At 43.0% G+C, this 21,415-nt stretch overlaps 2 protein-coding genes across 5 annotated transcripts in view; one reads left to right on the forward strand and one right to left on the reverse strand.

Moving 5' to 3' along the window:
- The window catches only part of NDUFAF6 (NADH:ubiquinone oxidoreductase complex assembly factor 6), an 86,674-nt gene extending 75,422 nt beyond the window's left edge, over positions 1 to 11,252 (reverse strand). The window contains exons 1-2 of one of the 3 annotated variants that reach the window (XM_078687012.1): positions 10,724 to 11,252; positions 4,017 to 4,116 (exon numbers count right to left, since the gene is read on the reverse strand). In XM_078687012.1, coding sequence (XP_078543138.1) covers positions 4,017 to 4,116; positions 10,724 to 10,869 — 246 coding nt within the window. In that variant the 5' untranslated portion in view covers positions 10,870 to 11,252. Of the gene's footprint in view, positions 1 to 4,012; positions 4,117 to 10,723 lie in introns of all 3 variants that reach the window. The other 2 variants (XM_078687013.1, XM_078687014.1) reach the window with 2 other exon arrangements.
- Positions 11,253 to 11,332: 80 nt separating this feature from the next.
- Positions 11,333 to 21,415, forward strand: part of INTS8 (integrator complex subunit 8) — a 552,137-nt gene continuing 542,054 nt past the window's right edge. Inside the window, exon 1 of one of the 2 annotated variants that reach the window (XM_078687009.1) lies at positions 11,333 to 11,450. The gene's annotated coding sequence lies outside the window, so the exon portion shown is untranslated. The remainder of the gene's footprint in view (positions 11,451 to 21,415) is intronic. The other variant, XM_078687008.1, reaches the window with a different exon arrangement.

Consider the following 21,415-nt stretch of genomic DNA (forward strand, 5'->3'; position numbering starts at 1 on the left):
ATGTCCTTGAATAAACTGATGCGTCCTAAAACGGAGGGTGGGGTGAATTTTCCTAACTTCTCTCTATACCATAAATCTTTTCTGCTACATCACGTGTCTAGGTGGCTTTTGGATTTTACCGCCTCGTCTCCTCTTTGGCTGGACCTGGAGAGCTCTTTCATTTCTCCCTTCTCTTTTAAAGAATATCTCATGTTTTCTCGAAAAACCACAGTGTGTAGCTACTCCTATTCTTAAGCACACGTCTAAAATTCTCCCTAGTCTCCCTATATCATCCTTTTTTGAGAAACCCATCTGGCACAATATTTCTATCCTGATTAATAACAGGCCCATCTTTTGGAAGGCATGGCGATCTCGTGGTCTCATATGGGTTCATCAATTATACCATCAAGGTCGACCCCTCTCCTTTTCATCAGCTATCTCTCCTCCTTCAATTTTCCTCCTTCTTTCCGAACTAAATATGCCTTGTTAATCACTGCACTTCAAGAGGCTCGTAATGCATATCTTGCTTCTCCTTCTCTTGTTTATCCAGAGCCTTCTAGTATGCCTTCATTATATTCTTTACTCCTCAAAAAAGCCAGAGCTTCCAGAATTTATGCTTCTCTTTTAACTTCCTCCTCATCTCGTACTAAAACTAAGACGGAGGAGATTTGGGAAGAAGATTTCCATGCCTCCTGGCCCATTGAACTTTGGGATAAAATCTGGTTGAAGTTGCGCAAATCTTCTAGAGCGGCTAGTGCGACTCAGACACTATTTTTTATTTACAATTGCTTATTACTTTCCCCACTCACTCTCAGCAAACAGTTTCCAGATTTTCATCAGCTATCTCTCCTCCTTCAATTTTCCTCCTTCTTTCCGAACTAAATATGCCTTGTTAATCACTGCACTTCAAGAGGCTCATAATGCATATCTTGCTTCTCCTTCTCTTGTTTATCCAGAGCCTTCTAGTATGCCTTCATTATATTATTTACTCCTCAAAAAAGCCAGAGCTTCCAGAATGTATGCTTCTCTTTTAACTTCCTCCTCATCTCGTACTAAAACTAAGACGGAGGAGATTTGGGAAGAAGATTTCCATTTCTCCTGGCCCATTGAACTTTGGGATAAAATCTGGTTGAAGTTGCGCAAATCTTCTAGAGCGGCTAGTGCGACTCAGACACTATTTTTTATTTACAATTACTTATTACTTTCCCCATTCAATCTCAGCAAACAGTTTCCAGATTCCACAGATTCATGCTCGTCCTGTTCAACGCCACGTGCGGACCTTTTCCACATGCTTTTTGATTGCCCCCTAGTTCGCACTTTTTGGTTACAAGTATGGTCCCAGATCAATAAAAAAAAAATTCTCCACACATCCTTTTTCTGTTTCACACATTTTCTTGGGGAGTGCTTCTCCTATTTGGAATCAGTGTACTATGCGTACCAGAATCATTGATTTATTGTTAGCGGGTTTTTTTCAACAAATCACCAAAAACCGGAAAGACTTCATCAAAATTTCATATCAGGCTTGGTGGTATGCAGTCTGCTATAATTACAGATTAGACACGACTTATGTTTACCCATTGACCCTGGCGAAGAAAAGAATGGAATTGTGGGACCCTGTTACCTCTTTGTTTAATGAAAGTGCCAAAAGCTCTTTGCCAATATCTCCTTTGCAACAAGAAGTTCCCAAACCTCCGTGAAGGCTTCTTACTGCTCCATATGCTTCATGTCTCATATTTAATTTTTGTATTTATAAATTGTACATTTCATATTATTGATTTCAAATTTCTGAATGGTTTTATAGGTATACTTTATTCATATTTCTCAGTCATGCTTTAATCTTTTTGACTTCTACCAAATTTTATCGTTTTGCTGTATCAGTGCTTGATCTTATGTAACATTTTTTCTGTTTTCTGTTCTTATCTTTTTCCTTGAATCACACTGCTTAACTTGACTCCTAGTTACACAAGTTCAGTGACAAGCGCTAACACAGTTTCCCCCTCATATGTTATTTAACGTAGGGGTTAAGGTCATGCATTCGATTTTTGCCTTCTTGATAATTAAGCCAATATCTTCACAGAATGAAGCCGATGTTTATAAAGGCCATATGGATGGTGCATTATCAATGTTGAGTCGAGTTGGCAGCAGTTTGCCAACCAGGTCTTAATCATATGTACACTATCCAAGTTGCATATTAAGTTAAACAATGTTACATACAAGCCTTTCTTCCTTAAGGACATTTATTTATCAAGGCATATACATTTTTGGAAAGCCTGGTCATGTTTCTAACATTTTTGAAAACTTGTTTGCGCCTAGGAAATATTAAAATCTGCAATTCAATCAAATACTTGTGTTAATAAAACATTGACACAGCACTTCAGCACCGAGTTTATTAAGCTGAATTGATCCTGGTTCAGGGGAACAACTTGCAAACCCTTTTGAAAACTAGCCCTATTTCTGTGCCTAACCATGAATATAGAGGAGACTATGCTGAGCAATGGCATTGAATCAACTGTAAAACACACGATGGGTAAATCTCTGTATTCACCCGTATGCCTGAAGGTAATAAATGGAGACGTAGGGCTTTATTTCTGCCAACAGAGCTCCTATGACCTCATGAAGTATGAAAATCAAGGGACTTTTTATGGCCAGGAAAAAGGGGGCCCAAAAACACATGTGGTTGTATTCTCCCCTTCTACAGCAGAGGGCCATGCCAGTTTATAGCTATGTTTATGTTATATAGACACCCACACGTACTTGCATACTGTGACAAATTCCACTGAGATGGCCCTATGTTCATCAGTCACTATATTGAAGAGCTACAAACACTTAAATCAAGTATGGGAAACGATCAGGCATAACTGTGATTTGAAAATCCATTACAAGCATATTTTCTCCCAGTACTGGAGAAAAACTCAAAGTATTTTGTAAGTCGTAAGCACCTCTTCTATTTCTCTGATCGCAAACCCTCTCAATGTGTTGTTTTTAGAAATGGGAAATGAGTGACAACACTTCAAGAATCATCCCTACATCTGCTATTCAGACCCTAATTAATCCAGATCTTCTGGCTGTGTTACCCGAGAGTTTACCTGGGAAAAAAAATAAGATTTACAACTTCTGCTTGTACCTTGCTTCTCTGGTGCAATTCCTTAATAACGGGGTGAAACGGTCTGCGTGAAGAGTAGGTTATCATAGGGAAAGTTTGCATTTTTTTCCTGCTACACATCTGAAGGAAAGTTTATTTTCTTTTTTTCCCTGGTCATGTGATTGGGGACATTGCCTTTCAAAAACCCTACGCAGGCTCACTGTCCATTAGAACAAATGCAACTAAATTAGTGGTGCAGGTCTTGGTAGCTCACAGGGTTCTAATCAAGAATAAGATTAAAAGGTGAGAAAGCTGCTGTTTCCCTTTGGACTCATTTCCTCAGCACTTAAAATCAGATCATAAACAAGCCAGGTCTGAGAACTGTACTGGTTCTCAGTTGCAAAAATATAAATTTTTCAAACTTATCTGTGTTACCCACCAAACCTGAACAATAAATTGGAAATGACCACACACTGAAACTAAATGACAAGAGGCTGCAAACAAAAGTTACTTACAGTTTACAGGTAAAACAGCAATTCATGAAACCCCCCCGCACCCACCCCCCAAACGACCCTACTGTCCTCTTTATTTAGAGACACTAGCATACACCGTTATTTGTGTAAGTTGGTAGTCCAACATGCTAAGTGTAGCATTTTTATATGCCATCAATCATATCCATACATGAATGTGCAGAGTGGTACTAAGGATGTTGTTAGGATGCTTGGATATAGTATAATTCTTAGTTCACTTCTTGGTTTCTCAATTAAATCAATGATATTTGGCTGGTGCTCAGAAGCTAGCATGGTAGCTTTGGAGCTGCATATAAATTGATTGCTGATAACTGAATTACCTGGTACTCTTTATGCATCTGCCCCTGGTAACCTAGATTTGGGCAGATATTATTACAGTTCACCATCTCTCATCTCCATAGTCTCTTAAATTCTGCAATACCTGCCTGAGCCAGTTCCACGTTGAAGGCCTTCAGTGCCAGAGCAGAACTTCGTGATTCTGGAGGTAGCAGCAAGGAGCACAGGAAGCCTTCATGGTCACGTGTCCTGAGAAGAGATATCAAAAATGGAAAGGTTACTATTTGATCACTTTAAAAGCATTACACGTAAAAAGCCAAAAAGAAAGTGTTTTTTATTTAATTACGACAATCCTATTTTTCATTCTACAATACTGCTATGTCTGGGTTAATTGGGGGCACCGTGGCTGCTTCAATCTGGATTTTGGTGTTCAATTTGGGACCACACTAGGATTGCCATAGTACACTCTCCATACACCCCCCCCACAGGAGTCCAGGTTTAGTGTAGCTAAATACTTCCGCCGTCTTGAAAACACCCAAGTGGGTACGGTGGGCACCGGGAACTTTTACCCTATTGGTTAGGGCGTCCCCAAGAGTCATTCCCATCCACTCGTGCCAGGCACAGATGTGACATCTCCAGGCCCCCACTTCAGAACACTCCTGGACCTGTGGCATATTGGAAGGTGACTGAACCTGTTGTCTGAGACCCGAGAAGAGCCTAGAAGCCTGGGCCTGCTCTCTCTCTTATTCCCAGGACAAAGAAATGGGTTATCAGGCTGACTTCTTGTTAAAGTCACTTGGACCCAAACAGCTATAAGAGGCATTTCCCTGCAATTGCCCAGCTGACCAGTAGCAACTGGACCTGTACTGGACCCTTTTGTTAGGCCTCTGCCTGACACTCTGAGTCTCAAAGTGCGTTCCTGAGGTCCTGGGTGCTGTAGAAGTGTACTCCTGTAGTGGATTGGGAGTTAAAGGACTCAAGTCAGTAGGATCAATCTTTGATCAGGATGAATTTTGTTGGAGTATCTGACCTATGCTCCATCATGGGCGTCGTCAAATTGTGCCTAGGTCCCAGTCAGCCACAACCATTGACCATCATCGACACTTTGTGCTCTTTGGCGCTATTCATACTTCAAATTTTAAAATCATATCTCAAGTTCCTCTTATTGGAATTTTGGTGTCATTTTGTTCATTACATTATACTCAATTTTTCACATCCGTTTGGAATGGTTATCGTTTTGCATTTTTTAACGTTATTACTGTTTTGGTACTGCCTAAATATTTAACAAAGTTAAGCCTGTCTGCTCTGTGCCACAGCTGCCAGGGGTTTGAGATCAGGTTAATTAAGAGACTTTGAGGGTTCGGCCTAACAAGAGTTATGATAATTTCTTTAGGTGGGTTGTCACCCACCCAAAAAAATATTTGAATTCTTACAATAGCCGTCCAGGGGGACTTCTGAACAGTGATCTTCGAATACTGGTTTACAAAGATTGTATCCAAGAGCACTTGTATTCTCAAACATGAGAAGAAAGAAATTGCCACTCTACCTGAAGTCTGCTGCGGGCACCTTTGCCACATACGAGTGTGTGCAACAATCAAATGTCCTTAAGATATACATGAGACCGGTACAATTTGGACAGGAATCCTGTGACTATGCGTTTGAGTCACGGCCTCACAGTGAAGGTGGGAAAAGTAAAACCGCATCAGAGGTGAGTGAATGGACAGGATATTGTCCGATTTGATTATACATTGAGATTAGATCCTAATAATCATTTACTAATGATCTTAGACAATGCCTAGCCCTTCGAGCAATTCAGGACATTTCAACAAGTTGCTACACTAATTGGATTGGTGGGTACAGACTTTTCTTGATTATATACCTATTGCATCAATGTCATACACCATTCCGGGGCCGATTTTCGCTCACCGCCTATTAAATCAACCGCTATCCATTTCTCTCCCTGTGAGGACGGTATGTTTTTAGTCAGTGCATGTTTACTATTGTTGTTACCATTTGCCTACAAAAATTTTAATTACTACGCCAGCATTTGTAGTGATACACAAAAGATCTTCCAAGTTTGCAGTGCCAACACCCTCACCAGTAGAAGTGTAGTTATTCTGACGTACACATAATTCTTGGGGTCTCTCCATCCAAAACTTAATAAGGGGTCTCCAACAAACACCATATGCAGTTAGTCCTGAGGATGGTCTTGCATTTTTAGTACACTAGGAAACCAAAATGTTGATGTTGATTTTAATACTTTCTCACAGATCAACCAACAAGGGAACATTCTATACCCCAAAAGATATGCTCTCTGAAATGTTCCGTAAGTTAGATTGGAGTGTGAATATATAAAATATAATATAATGAAGTTTTAATAATGACATATATATATATATATATACACATACATACACATACATGTGATGAAGACCGTGGCAACGCGGTCTAAACATGCCAGGCTGGGCACTTGCTTTTACCTTTGAGGCTTAGACTAATGCAATAAAGCACCTTCTTTGAACTCCACAACGTGGTCTGCACCTTTGTTTGAGCTGCAGATTCGGCGAAAAAGGACTGTGGCTTCAACATGCTCGGGATCACTTGTTTATAGACTTTTATTGTGGCTTGAGGTAACATGTTTCAACAGTCTCCTCAGTCTTTTTCACAACGAATGCCTAACGTCATTTTTCTCTTTTTATACCACCAAATTTTTAAAGTGACAGTGCAGATAATAAAAAACAACATGTAATGCAATATACCATCATCCTTTTGTCATTCAGTTGGATGGACAAATCTATTTCTCAATGCAATATATTCTTGTAATAAGATGAGACCAAATTCAAGTATAGTAGAATGGATTGCACCTACAAATTGCAAAAATACAATTATAAAATGTGAAAGTAAAAATGCAATTGGAAATGAATCACACTAAATTAAAACAATTTATTCAAATAAATTACGGCCATTGATGACTATTTCCACATTGTGCAGCACATCAGAAATTCTTAGATTAAATTCTACCTTCGTCAGCCCCGGTGTAAGACTATCTACTACCGCTTTAAATATTATACAAATGTAAATTAAAAAAGGACACCCGTCTATGTGGCCAGAAGTCGTTGCATAGTTCATATTCTATTGGATTTTTGATTGTGCAAAACAAGCCTAAAGTGCATATGTTTTCTAATCCGACAATGTGCAATATATATATGTATCCCCTCTCTGTGTCTAACAAGTGGTCTGTTAAATATTATGTAAAACCAGTTCAAAAAGTTTAAGGAAATAAGATGAGAAGGCCCTGTGCAGGATACCACAACAAAAGCCAGTTGCCCAATAAGTTAAATCATAATCATAATTTTTGTTGGCCCTTAAATTATTCCAAATGTTATATATCATAAACATTAGAAATGTTATAAATATGTCATAATAAGTCCTTCATTATATTTTGTTGTTCTTTAATGATATTGCTTATCTAGATCAAATCCACAGAGATTACTATGCTGTTTAAAATAAGAGACCTTTACCTTTGTACACTGGATTAATTATTATTATGTACGACCAACACAATGAATAGATTTATGTTTATTGCTTTTCCTGTGCCCCTTAAAAAATAATTTGTGTACCTTTGTCTGGAATTTAATATACACAAAGTGAATATAATACTATTTCATTTGTTTTTGTTTTATTCCATTGTTGATAATAGCCGATTTTCATGACTCCGCTCCCTTTTCACTGTCACACATTGACCCTCAATTTAAGGGTAAAAACATATAGCCACAGTTAGTCTCAATATGTGGTTGACATGTTTCTGCCTAGTCACCCTCACATAGAAGTGCAGCGGCTGTCTTCATGACCTACTTAGTGCTGCTGCTCAGTGTATGTGAATCAAAATAAGAGTGAAAAGGGTATCTAACTTACAAAACCATCAATTTGCTCTGCTACCCTCAGGTAATTCGCCCTTTTAAAGGGATATCCCTTTGTGGCCTGGTCTTTGTTTTGACAGTTATTTATTACCTTTTAGAGCCAATGGTTTCTTGGGTGTGGAATAAGACATTTTCTGGCCACATGGTAGGCCTGGTCAACGTAATGTGAAGGTGAGTGAAGCACTGTCCCTGGAAGTTGAGATCCACCCAGAGTGTCTGATTGGCTGAGGCAGCTACCAGAAGGGGATGGCCACCTGGTATGCCCGATTAACTGAAGGTGAATGAAACATGGCAACTGTAAGATGGTGAATTTTGAAGCACGTCCACGAGAGGTGAAGGTTCACCATGTCTGCCTGACTGACTGAGGTTTGGCTACCGGAATTCAAGTTGATGATCAGCAGGCAGGTCTGATTGAATCAAAGTGAATTAAACATGGCTGCTGTAACATTGTGACTGTTGAAGCACTTCCACTGAAAGTGAATAACCTGACTGAGGCTCAACTACCTAAGGTGAACGCCACATACTGAATGTAATGAAGCATGGTTTCTTTGACATGGTGACCGTAGAAGCACGGCCACCAGAAAGGACAGGTCGCGCGGGTGCCTGACTGAGTGGCAGCTATCAAAAGTGAACGGCCACCCAGTATGCTCAGTGCTTAATTTGAGCTGGTAGTTCCCGGTGCTCTGCACCAGCACTTAATTCTTAGCAACAGCGCTTGTGACAGTCTTCCACATGAAGGTGCTGTCTGGCAAATTTGGTTATTATCACAACAACAGCTACTTATTAATTTAATATACATTAACAATCACTGATATGTGCCACCCAAGTCATTCGAATAGCTTTGGGGACCTTGAATAGAATGAATTGTCACACTTGTACGAGTGTGATGGTTAGGAGATGTGTTATTACTATTATTGGTAGCGCTGGCAGGAACAATGCGTGGTGCAATCTGCTGTGGCCTACTGAAACAAATTAACTACTGGGGAGGCTTGATTAACTAAAGGTGTTACCAATGAACGATGACCAGGTGGGGAAACAATATCAGTACTGCTGCTGCTTTGAATGTAGAGCACAAAGCAAAATATGATGGATTGTTTGTAAGCGAAAGCAGCCAATAAGCTGTGGCCTTTCCTCTTCCAAACTGTGTGTAGTCTCATTATTGGTACCTGGAGATGGCTGGTCGGGTAAGAGTACCACCACTATCAACTCTGTATAGTACGTCTCTGGCCCCCCAAACTAAAGTTTCTGAGCTCTGCACTAAAGTGCAATGCTGGCAACTGGCTGGGGCTAAGAGCTCAGCGCAACTGGGACTTGGCATTGCTTTCCAATTAGGGCTAGTGCTTTGCAACCAACTAGGCAGCATAATAGCGCTTTACGTAAAAGGAACGGGGTAGAGGAATATTCGGGATTGTGTGCTTGTGCGGGAAAGTTTCGAGGTGATGGCATAGTGATTAAGATATGGGGAATTGAGCTACCTCCTGGACTATATGATCTGCAGCCGGAAATGGGCTTACAGTCAAGGGCAGCAGAGGTGGAGCGCTCTGCAGGCTTTCTGCACTCGGGCTGGGATCTCTCCATTCAGCTGCTGGGATCTCAGCACTCATGGGATCTCAGCACTCACGGGCTCTTCAGAAAGAAGCAAAATCCCTTGGAGTCATTCTAGACAAAAAACTCAATCTAACTCCCCACATCAATTCTATTGCAAAATCTGCTCGTTACCAACTGCGCCTTCTTTGGGGAATCCGACGCTTCTTCCCGGAGCAGGACCTTATAACCCTAGTGCAATCGCTGGTCCTCTCCAGACTAGACTACTGCAATTCTCTTCTTACTGGCCTCCCCAAATCTCACCTGTCCCCACTTAAGTCTGTTTTCCATTCAGCAGCTCGCTTCATTTATGGGGCCAAAAGAAGCGATCACATCACACCGATGTTATCCACCCTCCGCTGGCTTCCCTTCGAGGCTAGAGCTATCTACAAGACCGCTTGTATCACCCACAAAGCCTTGCACTCCTCCTCTCCTCGCTACCTGGCGAACAAACTGAAACTCTCTGGAGGCTCTAGACCCTCACGCAATGCGGAGAATCTTCTACTTGAACCTCCCACTTTCAAGAAGGAAAGAACAATGGCCCAATCCTTTTCAGGCAACGCAGTGAGAATCTGGAACTCCCTTCCGCCTCTGCTCCGGACCACCGCCTCCTCCCAGGCCTTCAAAAGGGACCTCTAAGTTCTCCTCCTCCAGAGACACCTCCAAAAGTAATTCACGTCCTCTTGTTATTTGGAGGAAGACTTCCCACTACTGATAATTTCCACGACCATGGAAGTGCCTTCCCAGGGTATTACTGGGGTTGGAGTGTCTGCCTCTTTGGAGTATTTTCCATTTTCTTGTGTTTGGTGCCCTTGTGTAACATGCACACACCACTTTGCCCTTGTAACACACGGTTTGCTACCTCTCACATGTTTTTACCTTTGATACTGGCACAAGTGCCTCCTTTGCCTACATAACGCTTGTTCTTGTGCCTGAGTGTCTAGCCCTTTTTGCAGTATTATACCTCAAATGATACTTTGTTTTCTCTTATAACTGCACACTTGTCACTTTTTCCTCCTGTGCACTTTTTACTACCTCATGTATTTTTGGCTGCTCACAATTTTTACTACCTCATGTATTTTGATTGCTCACAATTGTCACTATTACCTTTACTACCTCATGTATTTTTGGTTGCTCACAATTTTTACTACCTCATGTATTTTGTTTGCTCACAAATGTCACTATTACCTTATGTAACGTAATGTATGCTTTTGTAATCTGCTCTTTTGTAATGTTTCTCATTATGTTTCATTTCTGTTCCTTTTGTGAAGCGCTCTGACACCTTCGGGTAAAGTCCGCGCTATATAAAAATGCATAAATAAATAAATCAATAAAAAAGACGACGCTATTACCTGACCAGTTGCAGACAGTATGCTTCATCCTGCGCCGCTGACGGGGTCGGGGCTGAGCTGGCTGATGCCCTGCTGGCAGTGCCCCGCGGTAGCGCCAGTACCCGGCGGTGCAGGCACAGAGGTGCCAGCCTCACAGAAACACCCATTCTAACTCCAAGGCTGTCAGTAGCAAGAGCATAGGGTCACCGCCAGGGAGAGCAACGACAGTGAAAAGAGACACGAAGAAAACGCCAGCAGCAGTAGAAATAGAAAGAGGACGGACTAGCACAAGGGCTTGTTCGTAAAAGGAGTCGTTCGTAAAAGGATCCCCAAATTCAAAATAAAGAATTCACTGTGCATCGGGGGTCGTTGGCATGGATGTATTGTCGTTGTTTTTTGTCAATACAAAATGTCTCCACGTCACAGGCTCAGCCAATTCGGTTCCAAATTAGAAACAATCACATTTTTGTAAAATAAGGAAATACTTTTTCGTCATCAGCCTAGTGTTGCCTGTTTGGCTGCTGCCTCCTAATACGTCTTGGTGATGCCCTCGTGCTGACTAATGCACGAAATAAATAATCTGTCAGTTTCCGCCGTAACTATAGTGATGGGAAACGCGATTGACGTAATTTTTGTGCGACCCGCTTCTTTCCTCTGGTGACGTTGTTGCGAGAGGCCGGCGTGTGTGCACTTGTGTAAAGTGGATAGGAAAGAAGCTGAAAGAGCCAGCGGTGCCGAGACCTGACAGGTACGCGAGAGTGCCTTGGGGTCAGCTATTGCTTTATCCTGACGGACAGTTCAAACCGAGGTGCCCCTCCGAATGCCGGCTCCGCTTCAGATCAGACCAGCTAACTGATGGTGGGGTGGGGGTTGGTTCGTGTGTTTTGGCTATTTTATGCAAAACACATGCAGTGTGGCCACATTTTAGTCTGTTGAAGTGCGGCTCTTTAGAAGGCGTTTTCATTACGGAGCTCTCAGGGTCGGGTTTGACGATACTACTTATTAGGTGTAATGTAAACATTGGTGTGCTCTCTTTTCGCTAAAAGTGCTTGTGCTTTTGATCTTTTTATGTTTTTAGCAAGATATTAACGTCACTGGGCTTTCTTTCAGTGTGGAATGTTCAGAGAGATAGAAAAGAGAAATGAGAATGCAGCACACGTGGGTCTTATACTTTCCCTGACAAAAGTACTTGCTGTAAAAGGAAAAAGGAGGAAGGGAGAGTGCCAAAAGCATCAAGAAAGTTCTATGTCCAGCTAATATATCATCTTTCCCAGATTCTATTTCGCTGCATCCTTATTTTCCAGGTCTTGAGCTGCAAATGTCAGGAATTTGATTGTTTTGCAGGAAAGTTGGACAAAAGACCCGCTGAGGCAATATATCACAGACGCTCTGCAGGTCCTGACTTGTGTTTCTCTTAAGATTGGCCTCAAGAGGATCTTCCTTAAATTGTGTAAAGCCTAGCAGATGCATAATATGTGTAATAACGACTCTTCTCTGTTACCACAGAGACAACAGTCCAGAGATGGCCAAGTCCGTAGCCATTTTGGTATAATGTCTTTGGTTGAAAAAGACTCCAGTCTCAGTAGGGTTAGTTTCCTCTTGTAATGATTGTTTTTATATAGCATTTACTACTCCTGATGGTGCATTAAAGCGCTTTACGTTGGGCAGCACGCTGATTTACAACCGGGGTTAGTGATTTGTAGTGTTACTGGGATTAGTCTTGTGCACTCAAGCAAGTCATTCCATGCATTCTGTCCATTTTATTTGTGGTATATTAAATTAATAGGAGTTAGAAATGTTATCCCTGGAAAGAACATCGGAAGTTATGTGAGTTCATGCAGCTGTTTGGGGATTAATAAATGCGCTAGAGGAAGTGTGGTAGTGTTAGGTTGCAGGAGTTTGGAGTTAAAGAAACGAGTGATGTGATTTGTCAAATAAGTTAAGCACAAATTGCAGAAATGCATTTATAAAGATTAAGGAAACATGCAGTTGACTTTGGTTGTGCCTAGAGGGAAAATGCACGAAGAGGATGGGAAAGGTAGAAGAGTCTTTTGAAAGGAAAAATCACAGGTGACAATCAAAGATTTTAAGTTAAGATACATTTTTTATACTGTAATTTGTGAATACAGAGGACACATTTTGATACCGCATGCAACCTTCAGGTTGCAAGACTAGACAGAAGTAACATTATTTGCATGTCAATCAATCAGGGATTTGTGAAGCATACTACTCGCCCACAAGGGTCTCAAGGCACATGTGTCTGTCTGTAATGCACCTAGTGCTCATGTGAAGTGCTCTGATACCTTCGGGTCAAGCTCGCGTTACATAAAATAAATAAAAAAATAATAATTATACATTTGGTGCTTTAGTTAGGCACCAAAATTAGGTAAATGCTCTTTGTGGTGCTAGACCATTTTTTCAGTAAGGACATTCGATCAGCCCAAGTATTGGAAGCCTAAAATGTTGAGAGGAAAATCTACAAATGCTGGAGCAGATGTTTTCTCAAGTTTGGCCATGTTTGACCTCCTCCTGGATTGCCATGGCAAAAGATGGAGGGCCGGTAAAGCTTCCCTAAATAGTAAAAGTGTATTGCCTACATTCCTGTGGCGGGAGGGTGGAAATCCACACTCTGAAATTCAATGAAGACTTTGTTATTAAAGGGCTGCTGATTAGATCTCCTGGAGCACTGCCTTCTGTTAGATGGTAGGGATATTGACAGAATTTGTGAAACAACCAATAGTTCACTGATACATTGATAATAACCAAGTTCATCGCTGAGGTGTAGAGACACACATAACACACCAACATTACCAGATTAATTCGGCTAAAGGATGATTGTGCTCATGACAGAGAATATTTGATTGGAGATCATGGTTCTGCAAACTGACCTGCAATTCCCTGCAAGTTGCAAGCACAATTGGTGAAAAAGGCTTATGCAAATGTCTTCTGCAAGCCATTTAAAACATATATAGGGGACAAGAGTTAATTTCTACAAGGCTCAACTCGAATAGGTTTACTTGATGCCTATGTGTGAAAAATTAGGTTATTAGTTGAAGGTAAGAGCCCGTTCAAATAATTAACACAATCCTTTTCAGGGTAAGTCACAAAAGTCACTTAAAAAACCTGTGCTTAACCCTCAGATAGTATGACACAAAAGCACTCAGGCTTAACTTGGAGGAGATGGTTGTTGTTCGCGTGAATAGCTGGTCGTCATCAGAACTTTGCTTTGGCGAGAGATGCAGCAGTGGTTGTTGATGACGTGAAGAGTCCGCCCAGTATTGCAAAGAGCCCAAAACATCTGAATTTTCACCTGTAGCTCAGTTTTTGCAGATTGGAAGTAGGAGTACACTCTAATGCCAACCAAGGATCCAGGACCTGTTGGGGCGGCTCTTGACGATCAGGACTCACTCTAGCAGAAGCCAGCAGCAGTGCTCAAGCAGGTCCAGTTGGGCTGGTCAGCTTGCCAGTTGCTGGGAAGGCCTCTGGAAACTTATGTTCCTCAACCAGGAGGCCAGCATACTGACCGTTGTAGTCACTTTTGGGGATCCTGGGTTCAAGACAAGCAAGTCAAATCTTCCTACTTCATACAGCAGAGAAGTCCTTCTACTCAATCTTCCACAGGTCCATGAGTGTTCATTCTAAGGATGACATTCTCATACCGAATGCCAGCCTGCGGGTGGGGTATGCATCCTTTGTCTAATCTTCCCTGATTTCTGGGTTTGGCTCGAGTCCGTCTAGGAGGACAAAGGCAGACAGGCCTGAGGTGCATTTATTAGTCTGAAGAATGTCCAGAGCACCACCACACATAAGTGAAAGGTCCGCCATCACTTTAACAGGTCCATCTAATTGGAATTTGCCTACGCTTTGTGCATCGCAGCTCAGAGAAGCTGATGTTACATTCTTTTATTCCGTATGTACCTACAAAGACTGCCGACACGTGTTTCATCGCACTTGGCGACTTTTTCAAGGCTTAAATGTATGGCGCATTGTTCGTCTACATTAAGTTTATTTCAATGAAAGCACTGTGGCCCTTGTAGCCCCAAGGAATCAAAAGTAGGGATCATAGTCAAAATATGCACGGTATAGTACCAGTTAGCACATGCAAGTGTCCTGAAACTATGCCGGGACCATGATAAGTCTGAATGGCATGTTGGCTCAAAATGTGTTAGCCCTACTCCGTCTTAGGTCATGCGTATTGAAATAGCTTGTAAATGAACTGTACAAATGTCTAAAAATATATTTTAGTAGTTAGGAAAACACTTTTTTTGTAATTCCGAAGTGAGATGGAAACAAAAACTTTAATAGGATCAAAATAAATCCTAATACTTCACTTGGTGATGTACAGAGGACAAATAAATGCTGACACCCAATTCCCACTCATTACTTTTTTTTACCATATTTTATTGGCATTTGTGCTATAGCAATGCATACATGTGGGCGTACATTTGTACTGGTTCAATTGTGGCATACTTTCCCCCAGAACCTTTTCATAACAAACTATCCCCCCTCACCCCTTGAGTTGCTTGCTAATAGTTAGAATCCGGAAAATATGTACAAGGAGATGAGCAGACTTAGGGGCCCTAGAAAGTGGTTGTTGCTGTGCCCTTCAGGTGTGCGGGGCAGGTTGCTCTATTTGCCCGTCTTCTGGGACCGGTGTTGCCAACCTCAAAGCTTTCCCTTCGCTGCCATCATCTGCATCAGCTGCCACTAGTTCCCCAAAAGATCCTCCCAGGCTCTGGCCCTTTCCATTTTGCCTATTCCCCTGCTGGCCTCTCGGAGTAACAGTCTCCCTTCTGCCCCCGCCCATCTTTCGAGCTCTCTCCTCCAAGTGGTGATTCTTGGCCCGCCCGGCGCCTTCCAGTTCTTGGCTATCTCTCGTTTAGCTAATATATAGGCACGGTCTTGAAACTTCCCTGTCACTCTGTTTCTGGCCGTGTGAGGGAACCACCCTAAGAGGAAATGTTCTGGGGTCTGTGGGTGTTCTTTGTCAATCAGGTCACTTATTGTCTGTCTGATTCCCCCCCAGAATAATAGCAGTGTGGGACAGCTCCAGAACATGTGGAGTATGTGCGCCTCCCTTTCCCCGCACCTGGGGCAAGCTGCAGAGTCCGCACTGAAATACCTTAGAATGCGAACTGGCGTCAAGTATGCCCTATGCAGCGCATAGTAGTTAATTAGCTTGAAGCGCGCGTTCCGAGATATTTTCAGGGTGCGTTCTAGGGTCCCAGTCCTTCTCAGGTATTGGTTTGCCAATGTCCTCCTCCCACTGTATTCGCAAGTGCTCTGGCGGTTGTTGCATGTCCCGCCGTATTGCTTTATACAAACAGGACACGTCTTGATCCGTCCTGCTGATAGTGCAACATATCTGCATCCAGCCAGCGCTCTCGGCTCAACGTTCCCGATTTTCCAGTGTGCCCTAATTCTATGTGTCAGGGCCCTGTGCTTTAGGAAATTATCCTCTGGCAGGTCAAATTCGGTTAGTCACCTATCTCCCTTAGTCCTGCCTCCACCCAGTCCTTTAGCCCTGCCCAGTGTTCCCTCTTTGGAAGGTAGCGCAGCATCTCGAGTGGTATGTTAGGGGAGTAGGGAGTTGCAGCACCCCCTTTCCTCAGGTATCTGGTCCAGCAGCACACTATCCCCTGGTCTCTGTCGTGTCCTCAGCCGAGGTCCACTAATTACTTTTTGTACACTATATAGTTTTATCAGTAAAAGTTCAATGAGAATGATTAGGCCCATTTCAGTGGAAATACTGTCTGTCTGTTAATGACCGTGCACTATCACACCATGATTAAAAAATATATTTTCTGAAAGTGAGATTTTTTAAATATGAACTGAGAAAGATTCCTGCCCCCACCATGACAATGCTGTTAGTGAACTACGAGGTAAGTCAGGGGCCATTTGTACCCTATGTCTGGTTTTATTATACAAGGAGCAAAAGTTTTGTCTCTTAAATCAAACAAAAGAGTTTTTTTTTGTACAGATGAACCCACATGTTTGAAGGTACTCGCAAATGTGATGAAGACCAAAAAGACGACTCCAAGAAATAAAGTATTTGCCTAGGATCACACAATTCGAGACCATTTTGTGGTTTAAGCGCATTACAGTTGGGTTGAATAGATTATTCAAGTCACGAGACTTGCAGGTCTGGTAAAAATGTTCTGATCTTTTTTGAGGCCTGGACTCCTAATGCCAACAAAAATGGGTTCAGCACAAAATTAGGTGAGTGAAACGAAAAAGTCTGGGGTAATACAGGTCGATGTTGTCAGGTCAAACAGTATGGTATTTGGACCACATTCTAGATTGCAAGGTTGTACTGGCTATCACAGTAGCCCTTGGCCACTCTACTCCCAATTTAAACATTTCTAATGTAACTGGCATGTTTTATTTCACATAAAGACACAAGATGATCGACAGAGTGCTGAAACTTTTCAAACACTCACCCGAGTCATGGATCTGAGTTAAATCCATTGTTCATTTGCTCACTATGCCACCCCTGTTAAGACCCAGCCATTGGCAAATCAATCTTGACCCTAACCTCCATGGTAACAGTCCAGCCAGGCCTGCCAGGCTTGGTCTTTCCTGGACTGAAAACAAGCCTCCTGGGACAGGTTTCGGGGTATCACCCTCATTTGCCAAGCTAGCTTGAATCAAGTGGTGCAGCAAGCAAGATCCCCCACGTATGGACATGCCCTAGTTACTTAGGGTGAACATAGCAACACAACAAGATGATGGACTTAGTGCTTGTACTTTTCAAACACTCACCACAAGTCACAGATCTGGATTAAATTCTTTGTTATTTTGCTCACCATGCCACCCCAGTTTGGACCCAGCCATATCGAAATCAGTTTTGACCCTGCTCCCCATGGGAACAGCCCAGCCCGAACTTCCGGGCCAGGTCCTCCCTGGATCGGAAGCAAGCATCCTGTGGTCGGTTTTGGGGTGTCACCCCTCATCAGCCTTGATGAAGTTTACTTCACCTAAACTTACATTTAGAGTCTTTGGCAGGTTCTTTATGATATGTATATGTTGCTCACCAGAAGACTACTTGACCGAGCTGGAGATAGGATTCACTTCAAAGTGGTACTCCTTCCAAGTTGTACTACCATCACCATGAGCAGGCTATGAAGGGTTCAGCTGTTGGGTGCAACTTAATAATATTTGTGGCGGTTGGGTCTTTTTAACTGCACCCTAAGATGGGGGTAGGCTATATGGTGGCTTCTCCCTTGAAACTCTGAGTAGTCTGTCATGCCTGGGGGTCCACACTTCTGCCAGTGTGTTTGAGGGAGGGGGTAGGGGTGCAGATAATTGTGTATGTTTGTACAAGGGGGTGTCTAAACAGTTGGGGTATTCCTCAGAGCTGCCTCGGGCAGACTGAAGCGTGTGGGTCCCTGTAAAGTTGAGAAACCCTTCCCACCGGCCCACAACTGATTTAGACCAGGCACAGGTGTGCCCTTTTGCCCCTCCCACTTAATCTGTATTCCTCTGCTCTTTAGGGGCGTAATGGATAACAAAATAATTGCTCTTCCTAATTTATCCAGTATGCAGTCGTCAGGGTGCTGTGGATAATATTTTAGAGTGTCTCTTTAAAGGACTGTGAATGCCTTGAATACTTGCAACATCCGAAGCAAGCTGTCACTGTCAATATATCAAAGACCAAGATGGAAGTGTCTTGATTGCCCTCCCAAGCACGGGGTGAGAGGGGTGATGGTATCTAATTATTAGGCCGACTGAGAGATCAGCTGCTTGGAATGTGGTTTGTGTAGTGGGTTTGGAAGGTTAAGTTTACCGATTGAAAAAAAAAATGAACATAAATAGAACCACAGTAAAAAAAAAAAATTTTGAAACTACTTGGGCTGGCCCTATTGTTTAAACATTGGAAGGCAAAAGTAAACATGAAGCAGGAGGAGATTTCCAGCCTTTACCTAAAATGTAGTGGCACCAAATTGCATTTTCTTGCATTATTTTCCATCTCTTTTGACTCCAATATTTCAATGGTGCAAAACGTTTCACAGAAATGCACTGTAAAACCAGAGCCTGAAATTCCGCCACTATTCCCTCCTCTGCAGAGCATTTGCAATGTGGTACCCAGAAAGAGTAGGGCACTGGGGTCGGTTGGCATCCACCCTCTCTGTCCTCAAGCTTGTGAACCCAATGGACAGGGAGGAGAGCAGGAGCTACACTACACCTTAGCCTGTAAGAGGGTGTCCACTCTTGGCAGAGTCTGTCATAGAATGTGATGAGAATGTGTGGAGACAACAGCATGTAATTGGTACACTACTAGTCAGCCCATGTAGTGATAACATTTCCTTTATCATGTTTTCATATTCTCTCATCTCATCGTGATCTTGCTGAAATCAACATATGCATGAGGGTATAGTATATGATCCACATGATTGTGGAATTGATCTAGGTTTCAGGACTTGGGGCTGGCAAGACACCTTATATAAGGCTATGGTTGCATGGACAGTGTGTATGAGTTTGAGAGGAGTCAAGAACAACAATGTCCCCTGCTCCCAGACACATGACTTGTATGGTTGCAGGCTGCCTGCAGGGAATTGACCTAACCCATCTTACCTAACCTGTGGTCCAGAGGAAGACTAGCCTACTTCTCTTTACTGACCTTTGCTTTTGGCACTGGAGCAGTAATCACACCTCCTAGCCTTTTCTGCCAGTGCTGCTGTGCACCAGGAGCTGGCAGCCTCAGCATGAAAGGAGAAAAACGCCTGATGAGGGCACTGCTAAGGTAATATTTTTGTTCCCCCTGGGGTCTAGTTTAAAGCTGTGCTTTTCGGTTGGAACTGTAAATCACCACTTCTGCTCTGGTGGGGATTTGTCCATGTTTACTGGTTAAAACCCAAAACAAACCCTCATGTCACAAACAAGCTGAAATTGGGGATATTGAACGGGACTAGAGATCTTAATGTGTTATCATCTGTTTCTGTGGGGAATCTCTCACTCCTGTAGGCCCTTAATATAAATGTGATTAGAAAAGGCAAAAACAAATAAAGAGCATGAGACAAGATGTGGTTCATGTGTCATGAGCAAGCAGGATTTGGGCCCTGAATGGACAAGGTGTTTTATTATCTACTGCAGTGTTCAATGAGTAATTCATCGCTCTTGCAGGTTCTTAATAAACGCATGTTTAGAAAATATATTTTATTGCTTTACTGCAAATCATAACATTCAGAATAATCATTGATTAGACAACAGACCTGAATTGGGCAACTTCTAAAGGAACAATTATGGCACGTATAAACATTTAGCTGCTTCTTTGGTTTTGCAACAAAGTAGGTAGATGCAGGATTCAATTATGCATTCTCTTGAATAATGTTTCTGTCCTGTACTATACAGCTTCACATAGTCTGTAATTACATGTGCCATCTGGGTGGCAGAATGGGCTAAAGAACGGTGATGGATTAAACCCAGATCTGTTGACTGGGTGTGAGTGTTTGATTGGTTCAGATGCTCCGTCCATCACCACCCCCTTTTGTACCTCTTTGTTTGCCATAAGTTGGCAGGGTAAGCTCAGACGTGAGTCCCTTGCTCACTTTGCCACTGGATTCAAGCAAGCCGGGCTGAAGACGGCTGAAATGCCAGAAACCGGTCCTAGGAAGCTTGTTTCCGGTCCAGGGAAGGCATGGCTTGGCAGTTCGGGCTGGACTGTTCCCATGAGGCACAGGGTCAGACTGATTTGCATATGGCCATGTCCTAACTGGGGTGGCAGAGTGGGCTAAAGAACGGTGATGGATTAAACCCAGATCTGTTGACTGGATGTGAGTTTTTGATTGGTTCAGATGCTCCGTCCATCACCACCCCCTTTTGTACCGCTTTGTTCGCCATAAGTTGGCAGGGTATGCTCAGACGTGAGTCCCTTGCTCACTGTGCCACTGGATTCAAGCAAGCCTGGCTGAAATGCCAGAAACCGGCCCTAGGAAGCTTGTTTCCGGTCCAGGGAAGGCATGGCTTGGCAGTTCTCGCTGGACTGTTCCCATGAGGCACAGGGTCAGACTGATTTGCATATGGCCATGTCTGAACTGGGGTGGCAGAGTGGGCTAAAGAACGGTGAAGGATTAAACCCAGATCTGTTGACTGGGTGTGAGTGTTTGATTGGTTCAGATGCTCCGTTCATCACCACCCCCTTTTGTACCGCTTTGTTCGCCATAAGTTGGCAGGGTATGCTCGGACATGAGTCCCTTGCTCACTTTGTCACTGGATTCAAGCAAGCCTGGCTGAAGACGGCTGAAATGCCAGAAACCAGTCATAGGAAGCTTGTTTCCGGTCCAGGGAAGGCATGGCTTGGCAGTTCGGGCTGGACTGTTCCCATGAGGCACATTGTCCAACTGATTTGCATATGGCCATGTCTTAACTGGGGTGGCAGAGTGGGCTAAAGAACGGTGATGGATTAAACCCAGATCTGTTGACTGGGTGTGAGTGTTTGATTGGTTCAGATGCTCCGTCCATCACCACCTCCTTTTGTACCGCTTTGTTCGCCATAAGTTGGCAGGGTATGCTTAGACGTGAGTCCCCTGCTCACTTAGCCATTGGATTCAAGCAAGCCTGGCTGAAGACGGCTAAAATGCCAGAAACCGGTCCTAGGAAGCTTGTTTCCGGTCCAGGGAAGGCATGGCTTGGCAGTTCGGGCTGGACTGTTCCCATGAGGCACATGGTCAGACTGATTTGCATATGGCCATGTCTGAACTGGGGTGGCAGAGT

Source organism: Lissotriton helveticus, chromosome 4_1 (genome assembly GCF_964261635.1).
Source record: "Lissotriton helveticus chromosome 4_1, aLisHel1.1, whole genome shotgun sequence".
Classification (NCBI taxonomy): Eukaryota; Metazoa; Chordata; class Amphibia; order Caudata; family Salamandridae; genus Lissotriton; species Lissotriton helveticus.